Source organism: Rattus rattus, chromosome 13 (genome assembly GCF_011064425.1).
Source record: "Rattus rattus isolate New Zealand chromosome 13, Rrattus_CSIRO_v1, whole genome shotgun sequence".
Taxonomy (NCBI): Eukaryota; Metazoa; Chordata; class Mammalia; order Rodentia; family Muridae; genus Rattus; species Rattus rattus.
In genome coordinates this window covers 63,886,680-63,902,263 of record NC_046166.1, presented here as the reverse complement: position 1 = coordinate 63,902,263, position 15,584 = coordinate 63,886,680, and the positions used below count along the sequence as shown (strand labels likewise).

Here is a 15,584-nt window from a genome sequence, read left to right as displayed (position 1 = left end):
CAGACTGCTTTGCATGTTTGCTTTAATATGCTGTTTTAAAGATGGCTTGAGGGGGCTGAGGATGGGCCAGTGGGTAAGCACTCACAGGGGAGGCTGGGCAGGGAGGCCTACATCTGTAACCTGAGCACTAGGTGGGTGTGGGAGCTGAAAGGGGGGTCCCAGGGCTAGCTTGCCACCAATCCAGACAATCACTGTGCTCCAGGTCCAGTGAGTATCTGTCTATTTGTCTCTGTATGTGTGTGTGTGTGTGTGTGTGTGTGTGTGTGTGTGTGTGTGTGTGTGTGTGTTGTCTGTCTGTCTGTCTGTCCATCTATCTGTCTCTGTCTTTCATATATCTATGTATATATATTATGTATATATTCACACACACATGCATGGGCACACATGCATGCACACACACACACACACACACACACACACACACACACACACACAATCTCAGGGCTATTCTAGCAACATCTCCATTCTCACCATGAACATGAACATATAAAATTACTTTCACAAATATACCATTACATTTTAAGGGTGTATTTTTTATATATTAGATTTATTTATTGTATGTGTATGAGTGTTTTGCCTGCATGCATGTATATGCATCTTGTGTATGCCTGTTGCCCATGAAAGTCAGAAAGGGCATCACATCCCCTGAAACTAGGGTTATGGATGGTTGTAAGACTTCGTGTGGGTGCTGGGAACTGAACCACCGTGCAAGCGCAGCAAGTACGCTAAACTGCCACGCCATCTCTCCAGCCCCCGTGTTGACTTTTCAAGACCGATTGGCTATGTAGCCCACAAAACCCTTGAACTTCTTAAGTAGCCCAAGATGGTCTCAAATTCATTACCCTCCTCCATCAGCCTCCCAAGGGCTGGGTTCCATGTGCCAGCTTTTCCTGTTACTGTCAATCATTTTAAAGTGTAATGTGAATGTTTTCGCGTGTCATTCAAGAATGGTATAAATAGAAACTCCTCGTGACAAGATCTGTGTGTGAAATGTTAAAAGAGACGCTTTCTTCAGCTGTGCTGCTGTACAAAGAGTGAGAAACCAAACATGAAGTTTTCATTTTGTTTCACTTATCAGGAAAAACTAGTGATTTTTGTGTTTGGGGGTGGGGGTCTAAGTCAACCATATGTAGCAGAGTCATTAGACATCACGGGTGGAAAAGGTAGAGCTCTGTTCTCATCCACAGTTGTCAAAATGAAACTTTCAGCTTTCAGAGGAAATAGGTCGTAACTGTTAGGGAGAGGGCGCGATGCATCTGGGTCCTTACAGAAAGAAAGTGGAAACTCAGCTAAGGCTCTTCAGTCTGGGGCCTTATCATCTTTGGAGACATAAGACCATAATGCAGAACAACTGTCTGGATCGATATATTTAAAAAATAAAACCTGAGTATAGTGACTCAGCCCACAATTCCTGCATTCAAGGCCTTTCTGGTGTACACAGTGAATCCCAGGCCAACCAGGGCCATAGTGAGACCCTGCCTCAAAGATAAAATTAAATAAATAATATATGTGTAATATATGTGTACCTAGAACCTACAAAATAGATAAATATATGTGACATATGTGTGCCTATAACCTATAAAATTTAAATTGTATGTGGTACATATGTACATAAAACCTGCAGATTATAATTAAATATATATATGTCATGCATGTGTACATGGAAACCACAAAGCCTCTAGCAGCAGTCCTCAGCAGGGACCTTTTTCCGTAAATACGTTTGGGACCACAATTCCTTCACATTCCCAGCTTAAAATAGTTATAAGTCTGTCCAAGAATAGTCTGAGAATGTTTGTTTTCACTCACATACATGCAGGCCAAACACTCACGCACATAAAATCATTTTATAAAAAGGTGGCTGTCTTCATCTATCATTTTTATAAACTCCACTCGTTTATCGCTTCGTGTTGTATCCAAGCCTCCCCATCCCAGGATTAAATAGACATTTACGTGCGTCTTTTCTGACTCTCTTTAGGCTTCAGACTTTACTTTTAAAACTCATTTGTTTCGGTGTGGGGCAGGGAATCTAGCGTTTAAGAAAAGATTTATTATTTCCCATGCGCAGGTATTTTGCCAGTGTGCATGTCTGTGCGTGACATTTATGCAGTGCCCTTGAAAGCCAAAAAAAGGAATCAGGTCCCCCGGGACTGAAGTGACAATTGCGAGCAACAGGTGGTGTTGAATGAGTCCATGTGCGCTCATCTTCAGAGCCCTGCGCTCCTGTCAGTCAGCACCCTCGTGTAACACGTCGCTGACTCGAACCCCTTCAGCTCTTGGAGAGTTAACATTGTGGTTTCTACATGGCATCATCTAGCTTGTCACGCTCTGAGCTGAAGAAAGCTGTCTCCACCTTTTCCTGTGATTCAGATTCTGTGGGTTTTTAAGGTTCATTCATTCACTCATTCATTTTCACATAGACCTTTTTCAGGTAGTTAAATAGTTGTTATATTACCTCTGGCTTGTTAGGAAGCGGTACCCCAAGGTCACCTCATTTAATAATTGATTACTTTTCAATCCACCCCAGATATATCCTGATAGTAAATCTGAAATTGGGAACGAATCTCAGACTATGAGCCTACATAATTTTTTTGAGGGAGGGTCTTACTCTGTAGCCCAGGCTGGCCTTGAGAGGGAGGGTCTTACTCTGTAGCCCAGGCTGGCCTTGAGAGGGAGGGCCTTACTCTGTAGCCCAGGCTGGCCTTGAGAGGGAGGGTCTTACTCTGTAGCCCAGGCTGGCCTTGAGAGGGAGGGTCTTACTCTGTAGCCCAGGCTGGCCTTGAGAGGGAGGGTCTTACTCTGTAGCCTAGGCTGGCCTTGAGCTATTTCTGATCGTCTGCCTTCCAGGCTGGAAATTACAGCCACCATTCTTGGCCTATGGTTTCATGGCTTATTTTATTATCTCACTGATCAATAACTTCAGTTTTGGATGACTAGGTTTAGAACCACTTATCTGAAATACTCAAGACCACAGTTTTTTAAGGCTTATTTTTAATATTATATTTAATACGTTATCTGTACGGGGGTTTGTGCCTGAGAGCACCAGAAGAGGGCTCCAGTCCTCCAGAGTGGAGTCACAAACAGTTGTGAGCCACCTGACATGAGTGCTGGGAACCAAACTCATGTACTCTGCCAAAGCAGTGTGGACTCTTAACCGTGGGCAGCCTCTCCAGTGCGTTCTGCCTTTTGTGTGTACACTTTGTTACGTTTTAGCTAAGCTTAATGTAAATGGCAGAGATGGGTGCATGATGGGGAAGGGAGAAAACCAATGTGTTCGTCTTTTTTTTTTTTTTTAAGTGCTTCGGAGCCAGAGAAAGAAATCGTTTAGATTGCAGAAGAGTAGCTGTTGTTTCTCCTCAGTCCAGCACTGTTGGACATGAGTCCAGTGGTTAGGGCCCATAAAAGGCATCAGATCAAATCTCTGGGCTGGCTGCCAGAAGTAATATTTAAAAATGATTAATTCTCACCCAAGCAAAGGACACAATAGTTTCGTGTGTCACCAGCTGCTCTCCGTGATGTTCTGCTGACTTTTACATGCAGCTTGTCACCAACCCCTCTCTTGTCACTAAATACAAACAGCCCAACAAGAAAGAAGGAAAACCCACTTGGATGTTTGTCCGTCCAGTCCCTCTTAGCCCAGAACTGTGAGGTGAAGCCTCTTTCCCTCCAACTGCTACTGTTGCGACTCTAGTCCAGGGTCCTCGTGGCGTGCCTCAGCACACAGTCTGGCTACATTCACACGTCCCCTGGGCGTTTGGGGCCTTTAGCGTTTAGTTTAAAACCACTGCATCTCGGCTGGCAAGACGGCCCAGCAAGTAACCTTCCTCGCCCTAAGCCTGGTGACCTGTGTGGTCTCTAGGACCCACATGTAGGGACTCTGACTAGTTGTCCTCCGACCTCCTACTTCCACCCTGAACTTACACATCACCAATGAGTAAATATGTAAACACACACGCACACACACCAGGTCTGATCATGCCGGCTCCCTGTAATAAACACCGTCCACATGTGGCCCAGTTTCAGTTTCCCCTCATCCTTGCCTTCCCCGAGTCTCCTGTCCTTCCCCACCATGAGAAGCGAGTGGTATCAGTGCCTCCCACGGCCAGGGGTAATTTTCCCTCCTGAGATCTCCCTAAGCCCTTCCCTGCCCTCAGCTGAGGTCATACTCCATTTTCTGCCCCATGTGGTACTGGCCAGCAGTTTAGAGTCTCTATTTATGTTGTCATTTGATTGTAGTCTGTTTCCGACACTGGTGTAAGCCCCAGCGGAGCCATAATGAATCCATTTCACTCATTATACTGCCAACAAAGGAGCTTTCCAGTAAATACTTATTTTTTTGTTTATAGCCTACCCTAGGGAGAAAAACAATTTCATTTAAAAAAAAAAAACCCACATTTTAAGTGAAAGAGCAGTGGTCCCAGTTTTTTTTTCCTGGGTGTGTGTGTATGTGTAGGTATGTGTGGTGTGTGTGTGTGTGTGTGTGTGTGTGTGTGTGTGTGTGTGTGTGAGAGAGAGAGAGAGAGAGAGAGAGAGAGAGAGAGAGCATGTGCATATACATGCACATGAATTGCAGATGCCCACAGAGGGCAGAGAGGGCATTAGATATCCTGAGGCTCAACTTACATTGCCTCATAGCTGCCTAGCAAGGTCCTAAGAACTGAACTCAAGTCGTCTGGAAGAGCAACATGTGAGCCATCACTCCGACCCCTCCGAAATAGCTTTAGATGTTCATCTACACATTGATACTAGTCATATTAATTAACCCTTCTGCAGCTGGGCCGTGGTAGTGCACACCTTTAACCCCAGCCCCCAGGAGGCAGATCTCTGTGAGTTGATTGAATTCCAGGACAGCCAGAGCTTCACCGAGAAACCCTGTCTTGAAAAATCAAAATCAAATCAAATCAAATCAAATAAACCCTCCTTCAGTGGAACGTTATCTTGTCCCTTGAAAACAGCCTACCATTTGTCTCCCGTGAAGCCTGAGGAGAATAAACATCTTAAAAACGATAGGCTCTATCAGTCTATGTTTTGTTTAATCTTATAATGATTGCATTTCATATATATAGCTCAATATATTTATAGACTTACTATATATTTTTTATTTTGGAAAGAAAACTTTAAAAAAAATCATAGATTTTCTACCATTTCAGTTAATGGCCCAGCTCTTGTCATCCCCTACCCTCAGGGCTAGAGATTCAACCCAGGACCTCATGTGTGCTAAGTGAGTTGAACTCATTCTCAGGCCTCTTTTTGGTCTTCTTATGTTAGCTTTTTATACTGCCGTAATCACAGTGATTATGACATTTTGTACTCCCATTTCCTAACTATTGGCTGACCCAAGTATTACGCAGCATTTGATATGGATGGTTAGCCTTCTTCAGTCTGCTCCGTGCAGTGAGCAATTATGAAGGAACACACTACTGGCCCCGTTCTTTATGCCTTGGACCATCCAGAACAACAGCAAGTCTGGTTGATTGACAGTTAGTAATAGAACACAAATACAAGGCCCCCAGCACTGCCCAGGTGTATCCCTTGTAGGACACAAACGTTACCTCCACTTCCTTACTATCTTCTTTGTCTATTCAGTAACTCGATCACTTACTACCTCCTAGAATTACAGCAGTGGATTAAGGTCTGTCTTCTAGTAGGAGAACACAGGCCGTGCCTCCTAAAGGATGAGTGATGGATGGATGGATGGATGGATGGATGGATGGATGGATGGATGGATGGATGAAACAGGTGATAAGTTGAAGTCTTTTAAGAACAACAGGGATGAATAAGGGCTTAGGGAAAGGACTGCTATCCTTCAGGATCAGGAAAACACCTGAGTCATGACATTGGAGCAGATTCCTAAATGGAGTGAGGAGGGAGCTCGGGAGCTGATAGGGAGAGGGTCTGTTCCTGGCCAGAGATCATCAGGTTCTATATTAGTTACTTTCCAGTTGCTGTGACAAAACACCACAACCCAGGCAACTTACAAAAGAGAGCATTTAATTGGGCTTATAGTTTCAGAGGGTTAGAGTCCATAATAGTGGCACAAGGGCATGGCAGCAGATCCAGCTGAGAATTCACCCGATCTGACAGGTGGAGGAGGCTGCAAAATAAGCCTGGAATGGTGCAAAGCTTTGGATCCTGAAAGCCCACCCCAGTGACCCACCTCCTCCAACAAGGCCACACCTTCTCATCCTTCCCAAACAGTTCCACCAACTGGGCCCAAGCATTTAAACAGGAGTGGGGGTGGTGTGGTGTGTGTGTGTGTGTGTGTGTGTGTGTGTGTGTGTGTGTGTGTGTGTGTGTGTGTGTTCTCACTCAGACACCACAGAGACCAAGCCCTGGTGTTGGCTGAGCTTCATGATTTCAGGTTGTGTAGACCTAGAGCGAGGGGTGACCAGGAGCCAAGGCGATGGGGTGGGTGGTAATCTTACTATGCCCAGTGCAGTAAGTACTTATGAAATGGTAGCATCCAGGCCTCTGACTTTTCCTGGAAAGGGCGAGAGACAGTAGAGAGGTAGCAGATAGTGACCAGCCTTCTCTGCCTGCCGCATCCTCTGTCTTCTGCCCTTCCCCTGAGGCCCAATAGTTCTTCCTTTGTTACTCCCTTGAGGAGTGGCCTTGTTCCAGAGTTGGAAGACACATCATTCCCACACATAGATGTAAATGAGCTTCACCCCATGGTGTCACAGTTGGGTTCTGTAACCAGAGCCAAGCACATTCCAAGCATTTGGGAAACTGCAACTTTGATGTCTTGTTTCCTTACCTGTTGCTCATTGGAGGAAATGGTTCTCTGAAAACAGTGACCAGAAACATTTTTGGACCTGCATATGACACTTCACCTACTATGGCACCCTGTGGCTCTGTGGTTATTAAACACTCTAGAGGCCAGCTTTCTGTTTATTTTTGGATGGTTTGGAGGGAAAGGTTGATTATAATGTTCCTCAAATCCCCCTGTGGTCAGACCTGTCAAATGCCAGAGACGGATCCCACAAGCAGGCTTTAAGCAGTGCACTTGGTGGGACAATTACCTGTCACAGGTATTCATACTGATTGACCTCTTTTGTTTTTCTTCTCGTTACAGAAAGAAAGATCACAGCTTTCCCAGACTGGGAGAAAAAATATGGAATGTGGTGTACCACTGACTGACCATAACCAAATGAACTGTAGTGACAGTAGTCTAAAAGCCAGCGGTTAACAATTTCTTCAGACTTCAACACTATCCATCGCTTTCCAGAGCAGACTCGCTGTTTACAAGAACTCTTGGCCTCCCGAAGATAGCAACCTCAAATTTTGTTTATTTAAAATATTTCTGCAAAAGGAAAAGTACCCCAGAGCCCATTTTCCAAAATGGCCATGGATGGGTATCTGTGGATGGTCATTTTGGGTTTCATTATTGCTTTCATCCTGGCATTTTCAGTTGGTGCCAATGATGTTGCCAACTCCTTTGGAACCGCGGTGGGCTCTGGCGTGGTGACCCTGAGACAGGCATGCATTCTGGCTTCCATATTTGAAACCACCGGCTCTGTGCTTTTGGGAGCGAAAGTGGGCGAGACTATCCGGAAGGGCATCATTGACGTGAACCTCTACAATGAGACTGTGGAAACGCTCATGGCTGGGGAAGTGAGTGCAATGGTCGGTGAGTAGCTTCAGTCTGCACCCACGGGATGTGTGTGCACACATGTGTGTGCACTTGTCTCCATTGCTCCCGTGGCCATTTCTACGAGTGCGGCCCTTAACTGTTCAGAAGCTGGCCATGTTCTCTGTGTCTACCGCACGGTTTTCATTGCGTGTACTTTGTGACTTTCGCAAGCAGGTGTCGGGTCTCTCAACCTTTTAGCCGTTTTAAAGTAAGCCTGGGCCTCAGGTTACTAGGATATTGGTTTAGGGATATGTTAAAGTTATTAGAGAATACACACATTCTTTAACATATCACTATTTTCGATTTTTACCTGTAACCGACCTTGAAAGTTGACTTATATTTTTCTAATGATTTCATATCATGTATGATTTTGAATATTTCAGAAGTGTCGATGTTATAAGACAATATTCAGGGGGTGGGTGCGCCTCTGGACTAGGCTGCTTGCCTCGCATGCATGAGGCCCTAAGGGCAACCTCCACTACTAGAAAAAGTAATGGCAGTATACTTGGGGAACTGGGCGTGTGACTTACCAGCAGGATCTATTCTTAGCACGAGACCCCAGCATTCTCTAGTACAAAGCATTGTCTAGGGACAAAAGATTGATTAATTTAGCTTTTACGGTTTTACAACTTAATCTATAATTTCATTATAATCAATTAAAATTGAAAATTTTCTCATTAAGGCAGTAGTTTTTAGCCTGTGGCTCTCGACCCCCTTGGGGATCAACCCTTTCATGGAGGTCACCTAAGACCACTGAAAAACACAGGCACTTTCGTTATGATTCATAACAGCAACAACATTACAGTTACGGAGTAGCGACGAAATGATTCCGTGGTTTGAGTTCAGCAGAACATGCGCAACTGCACTAGAGGTGTGACGCCATTAGGGAGACTGAGACTCGCTGCTGTGAGGTATTGTGAGAAGGAGGTGTTGAACCTATGGGGGATAAAGAGAAACCCGGACAGACTGAGTCCTCAGTGGGGGCCCTTCCTCCTGCTGAGCCCTGGGCCGAGGCTCTGCTTCTCTAAGAGGCGCTCTGTGCCCTGCACCGAGAACTCTTGGCGGAGCGTGGAGTCACTGCTGACCTCGGTCAGTGTCGATCCCAGTCTCTACTTTCCCGTCCTCGGCCTTTGGCTCCTTTCTCAAACAGTACAAGGTTTTGGTTTTGTTTTGTTTTCAAACCTCAAGTAGAATTTGGGTTTACCAAGGCAATTTGAGGGTTTGTCTGAGTACCACGATGGCTTCGGTTTCTCTCCTCTCTGGGTTTGTTTGGGGGTGGCAGTTGCTGTCCTTGTTTCCTTTTTGGTTTGCGGTTAGATGGATTTCAAAGCTTGTCTGGTTGGGAGTTTGTATGCCTTGTCTAGAGTTCAAAAACTGAATTCCTTAGAGTGGGATCCGTGTGAATTGTGACGTCAGCGTCACAATTACTGATCCTCTTGAGAATCCTGAACCTCACTGTCTCGTGCTCCTGATTCCACCTCCATGGTCTCCCCCTTCTCTCGATGTCTCTCCTCTTCCCTCTCCCTGCATTCTATTCATTCCTTCCCCTCTGTTCTGTTCTAAGTAGACCTGGCGCCTCCGTGCTGCCCACAGGCCAGCTGTCAGGTCGAGTAGAATCCACTGGCTGCCACCTAAGCCTCCCCAACAGATTATCTTTTAAGGCCCTCACTGAGCCCTATATGAAACCAACCCACTGCACGTGAGGCCACTAATGCTTCCAGCCCTGAGGACTCCAGTGTGGGCATCCCCTCCTGTAAATGCCCACACTGGCAGACACACCTTGCTTGATGCCACCACAAGAAGCTCCCTAAGAGCTGGCGAGCCTCCTCCTCTTCACTTCCTGTCCTCACTCAGCACCTACCTTCCTCAGATCTCCCCTCACTGTGACCTCTACTTAATCATCCAGACACTGCCTAGCACCCGAGGAAGCCTGCCTCCCGTCTCCTCCAGTTCATGCGGTATCTTTTTCCCATAGTTCATCCCTTTCTGCTCTGTAGGATGTCTTTATCTCGTGTTAGGGTATCTTCAGTTTTCTTTGGGCATGCCTATGACCTGATACCCTTCGGCCGTCCCCAGGAGTGAGGTGGCTCCTGCCCGCTGCCTGACGCCCATGCAGACATGCCTCGTGCTGCTCCTTCACTCTGTCCCTCTGTCAGTCCTTCTTCCCACAAGCCTGCCTCACTGTAATTTATCAAGTCAGCAAGAAAGATGGTGGCGACTCTCAGGGAGGAAAAAGGAGTCTAAGCATGACAGGGTATGTTCAGAGCACCCGCTGCATGACCAGGTTAACTTTATAGGACCGTTAGAAAACCATAAAGTTAACACTCTTACACTACAGTCCTAGGCTGGGAAAGATGATCCTAACTGTGGCTTTCTGTGGAAGACAGCCAGTTGCTGCTGGCCCAGGTCACAGAGGTAGGGCCTAGGGAACTGTCCAATACCCCGAAGACTTGCCACCTTATGGTAGTGCATGGCTGATACTTTATTCACCGCACACACTCTTCAGAGATGTACGTAGCACCCCGCCCAACCTCGGCTCAACGGCCAGCATGCCTGGCCTTCGCTGAAGCAGCAGTCCACTTACGCTAGGACCTGTGTGACCTTAGGTGACTCTCCTGCTGCTCAGATATCTTTGAAGAAAAGGCCAGGGCGGGTGCTTAAGGACACTGGCACTGTCAGGAAACCTGATTTTCAGAGTTAACATTTGGGATTAACAGTCTACTTTATCAGCCCAACCCTTTTGTCCTATGTTCTGTTTGCCCTTTTCAGCAACTGCTGAAAGGGATTTCTCTCAGTTGACACTCAGAGCTCCCTGCCCAGCTGACACTCAATGCTTCCTGCCCAGCTGATACGCTCAGTGCTCCTCGCCCAGCTGACACTCAATGCTCCCTGCCCAGCTAATACTCTCAGTGCTCCCTACCATATATGCATTGCTTATGAAAATGTCTGCAGTGACCACAGCCTAGAAAAACATCAAGCCTAGAACACAAGGCCAGACTCAGAGCTCCCTGCATTGCCAACAAGATCTGAGAGCAGACGCCAGCTTCAGTTAACCGTCTCAGTTCCTTTTCACAGCTGAGGCAAACATCAAAGTGCAGTACAGCCTGTTACTCTCCTTACACGGACCTATATGGCACGGTCATCTCTAGCTTATCTCCGTATGGACTGTGTGGCAGAACAAAACCCCTCCCGAACACTCTCAAGAGTGCTCTTGTGGAAAGTGTCTTTTCATTCCCTGCCTGGTGTGCCAGGCTTCACGGCCCAACAGCTCATCACTGACACCCTCAGCCTCACGGGATAGCTGTCAGTCACTTGGAGTGACTACAGCGTGACTGACGCTTTGTAAGAAAACCGTTCGTAGGAAATTAAACCCAGGGGCGTGTGGTAGCTCTCTCCCTGTCAGGTAACTGAGATGCACCGCAGAGCTGTGTTTAATGGACCTCTCCCTCCACAGGCTCAGCGGTCTGGCAGCTGATCGCGTCCTTCCTGAGACTCCCGATCTCAGGGACACACTGCATCGTGGGCTCTACCATTGGCTTCTCGCTCGTGGCCATCGGCCCAAAGGGAGTGCAGTGGATGGAACTCGTCAAGATCGGTAATGGCCGTCTTCTGTACCTTTGGCCATAGGCTTCAGCTTTGCTAGAGGGAGTTTTGCGAAGAGTTACTCGTGTAATGTTCTCCCCGAGATGTTAAGGTGTAGGCCTGGGTTGCGCAGCGTGGAGCAAGTCCACGGTCACATGGCTGTTTCAGTGCCACACTGTCAAAACACGACAGCGCCATCTGGCTGTGAAAATCAGTATCGTCTTCGTCCCTGCCAAGAAAAGAAACTTATCTCATTGAAATCAGCACAGAGAAAGACTAAGCCTAGGCCCACGTGAGGAAAAGCCTTACATCCAGGTGTCTGTGTTCATGGTCATGGGGAAGCTCAGAATGAAGCCAGCGACCTCACCTCGCTGGGTCACAAGCTGCCCAGCTCCGCCCTCTGGAGGAAGCACGGCCAGGTTCCTTTGGTTGTAGGCCCAACTACACTTAGCAGTGATGAGTCCTCACTGAGTGTACCAGTCCACTCAGAATAAAAACGGCCACCTCTATCCTGCGTGCTGTTGAGTGTTTCCTAGAACCATCGTAGCCTGAGGAGCTATGGGTCATAATGGGCCCCTGGCCTGCCAGTTAGGGGTGCAGGCCAGCACGAATATCACCTGTCTCAAGCTTTTGGAGAAACAGCTCTCAACTCTAGCCCCTTAGAACTACTGGAAAGAGCAATTAAAGTGCCCGCACCCTGACTGTCTTCTGCACCTCCAGAATAAGGGGCCGGGGCCAGAGCATCGCCAGTGTTGCCAAACTCCCAGGTAGTTTCTGGGAGTGGCACCAACTTGGAAGCACCCGGTAGAGGCTAACGCTGGGGATTTCTAGCCATTAGAGATCAGAAATGAAAGCAGCAAACGGGATGTAGTTAAAGGAACATAATCCACCCTATCCTATATGTAACCTTGCTGTTGGGACATCAGACTCAAAAACAAGCGAGAGATAGCACAGTTGTTCTCCACCCCCCTGATGCTGAGAAACCCTTTAATACAGTTCCTCATGTTGTGGTGACCCCAAGTCATAAAACTGTCTTTGTTGATACTCCATAACCATTGTGCTACTGTTGTAAATCATAACGCAAACATCTGATGTTCCGGATAACTGATTCGAGATCCCCAAAGGAGTCTCAACCCACAAGTTGAGAGCCGCTTGCCTAGTGGGAACTAATCTGTAAGCTCTTGGTGGATGGGAACCTCAGTAATAGCATCATAGCCAGCGATGTGTGATGTTTGCTCCAGAGGAGAGCGAGGGATTCCTGAGCTCTGACCCACGGCAAACGGCTCTGGCGATAGGTGTTAATGTCTGTGATATATGGCCTCTCAGTGCGTTGCTTAAATAGACTTGAGTGGAAATCTTAGCATTCACGGAGTTCTTTCTAACCGTTCAGTTGCCTCCTGGTTCATATCCCCACTTCTGTCCGGCTTCATGTCTGGTGTGCTGTTCATCCTGATCAGAATGTTCATCCTAACCAAGGTAAGTGTGGCCGCTGCTTTCGTTTCTCTTTTGCACTGAATTTTAGAACCGATTTTGGTTCTCCTCAGTAGCAGCTAGTAACGTGGTAGGTGGGAGACGTCATTGCCGAGACACACCTGGAGTTTGAGTCACAGGCCGTCAGGAGGGGTCAGAAGCCTCAGGGAATGGCCAAGACTCCCCAGGGCCTTGCACACAAATGGGGCTTCCGTCTGCGCTCTATAATTTACTCCATTAGCCACACTCCCAGAAATTGGGCTTAGACCTCAAAAATGAGAGGGGATTGTCTCCCGGTTGTCAAACAGAATATAATAACATAGGCGTGAAGATTTTGAAATTGAGTCAATAATTAGAGTCAGCTGTATACATCTCCTTACTCAGTGTAAAGGTGCTGTTCTAGTCAGGCTGACTACAGCTGTGACAGACCCTGATGGACCCGTGACCATAGCACTGGGAGGAAGGGTTTATCACTCTTAGACTTCCCAGTCACCATCCATCACGGAGAAGTCAGGACAGGACTCAAGCAGGGCAGGAACCTGGAGGCAGGAGCTGATGCAGAGGCCATGGAGGGGTGCTGCTTACTGACTTGCTCCCATGGCTTGCTCAGCCTGCTTTCTTATAGAACCCAGGACCACCAGCCCAGGGATGGCTCCACCCACATGGGCTGAACTCCTCCCACCAATAACTAATTAAGAAAATGTCCTACAGGCTTGCCTACAGTCTGACCCAACAGGTTCCCTTCTCTCGGGTAACCATAGCTTGGTCAAGTTGATGTAAAATTAGCCAACACTGGTGCTTTTAAATATTTCGATGGAGGAATGCTGGGTTAATTTAAGGGAATTTGAAAAAAGAAAAAATAGAAGCACAAGAGATTCACTTTGTCTGAAAAAATAAAGCCAAAACATTGAAATCAAATTTGCTGGGCATGGTGGCACATGCCTTTAATCCCAGCACCCTGAAGATAGAGGTGGGCAGGTTTCTATGGGGTCAAGGCCAGCCTGATCTGCATAGTGAGCTCCAGTAGAAGTGTTCATGGCTTCCCCATCACTGTGAGGAAATGCCTACAATAAACAACTCACGAGGAAGAATGTTATTCCAACCCACAGTTTCTGCCTCCCTCGCCTTGAGCCAGTGGCAGCCCAGTCCACCCTGCAGAGGAGGCTCATTCGCCTGGGCCCTGCTGTGTATCTCTGCTCTGTCTGGTCTCAGGGCCCTCCTCTCACAGCCTACTGTCCTCCCACTGTGCCCGGTCTCTGAGAAGCTTACAGGATCCAAGCTAGAGCAGACCGCTTCCCTGATAACTGTAGTTCTGTAGCCGTTACCCTGCTTCCTTCATTCTTCCCTTTTGTCCTTCCCTGTCTTTGAGACCATCACTCTACCCTGTGCTTGTCCGTGATCAGCTTTCCTTCTGCAGCTAAATCCACTGCAGCGCTCTCCTCTCTGCCCAGCCTACTTCACATTACATAGTGTCCTCCAGTTCTACCCATCGAACTGGGACCCTTTTATGGATGAGTGATGTGTCTCTACCATCGATACATTACAATGATAGAGATACAGTATGTAAGATATACCTATATATCTATAGTATTCTATATTATCTATATAGCTATAGTATTCTATATTATCTATATATAGTATTCTATATTATCTATATATCTATAGTATTCTATATTATCTCTATGTATAGTATTCTATATTATCTATATATCTATAGTATTCTATATTATCTCTATATATAGTATTCTATATTATCTATATATATAATATTCTATATTATCTATATATCTATAGTATTCTATATTATATGTGGATCCTTCCCTGTCTTTGGGACTGTCTCTCTATCCTGTGCTTGTCCATGATCACATTTTTAGCTCTTTATTTTATCCTTGGATACTTGGTTGACTGTTGAAATATTTAATAAGCTATAAAGCCTACCATTTTTAACTTTATTTCATTTATTATACGTGTGTGTGTGAGTGTGTGTATGAGTGTGTGTGTATGAGTGTGTGTGTGTGAGTGTGTGTGTGTGGTGTGTGTGTGTGTGTGTGTGTGTGTGTGTGTGTGTGTGTGTGTGTGTGTGAGTGTGTGTGTGTGGTGTGTGTGAGTGTGTGTGTGTGTGTGTATGCGTGTGTGGTGTATGTGTGTGGTGTGTGTGTGTGGTGTGTGTGGGTGTGTGTGTGTGTGGTGTGTGTGTGAGTGTGTGTGTGTGTGTGTGTGTGTGTGTGTGTTGTGTGTGTCTGGTGAGGGGGGTGTGTGTGTGTGTGTGGTGTATGTGTGTGTGTGTGTGTGTGTGTGTGTGTGGTGGTGTGAGTGTATGTGTGTGTGTGCATTTGTGTATGTGAGTGTGCATTTGTGTGTGCATGTGTGTGTGTGTACACGTGTGTGTACAGAAGAGCTGCTTCTGCTCACTCCGTATACTGATGCGGCCTTCCGTCCTCCGTGTCATCATAGTGTCTCAGCGTCCTTTCTCTGGGCTAGCATTGGCCACATTGAGCTGGTTACATCTTGGTTACCGGCCTTCACTGTTTCCTCTGCCTAGACTTTACCCTGTCTAGCTTCCTGATGCCATTTTGCAGAACACCTCTCCTATCCCAGAGTTGGCAGTTTTCTCCTTTTTGCTCTCAAGTGTTCTGCCCTCTCTTTGCACTTGGTAGTGTGTGCGGTGCTATCCCTTCCCTCCTTCCTGCCTGCTTGCCCTGTGACTGATCTGGGGTGGAGACCATGAGTGTCTTAGTCACTTTGAATTCCAGTGCCCTCTCACGTGTTATCACCTTTAAAGATAACGTGCTAACAGCTTGATGGGAGAGTAGTGTGTGCCGAGCACCTCTAGCTGTACTGGAGACCCCTGGGGTCTCTGTTCAGTGAGAGGCAAGTCCTGAACTCAAAACCTCTGGCGTCC

At 46.8% G+C, this 15,584-nt stretch overlaps 1 protein-coding gene across 1 annotated transcript in view; it reads left to right on the top strand.

Annotated features, from left to right (window-relative positions):
* Slc20a2 (solute carrier family 20 member 2) overlaps nucleotides 1–15,584 on the top strand; it is an 88,562-nt gene that overhangs the window by 51,123 nt on the left and 21,855 nt on the right. The window contains exons 2-4 of the mRNA XM_032919439.1: nucleotides 7,073–7,627; nucleotides 11,085–11,225; nucleotides 12,603–12,688. Coding sequence (XP_032775330.1) covers nucleotides 7,339–7,627; nucleotides 11,085–11,225; nucleotides 12,603–12,688 — 516 coding nt within the window. The 5' untranslated portion in view covers nucleotides 7,073–7,338. The remainder of the gene's footprint in view (nucleotides 1–7,072; nucleotides 7,628–11,084; nucleotides 11,226–12,602; nucleotides 12,689–15,584) is intronic.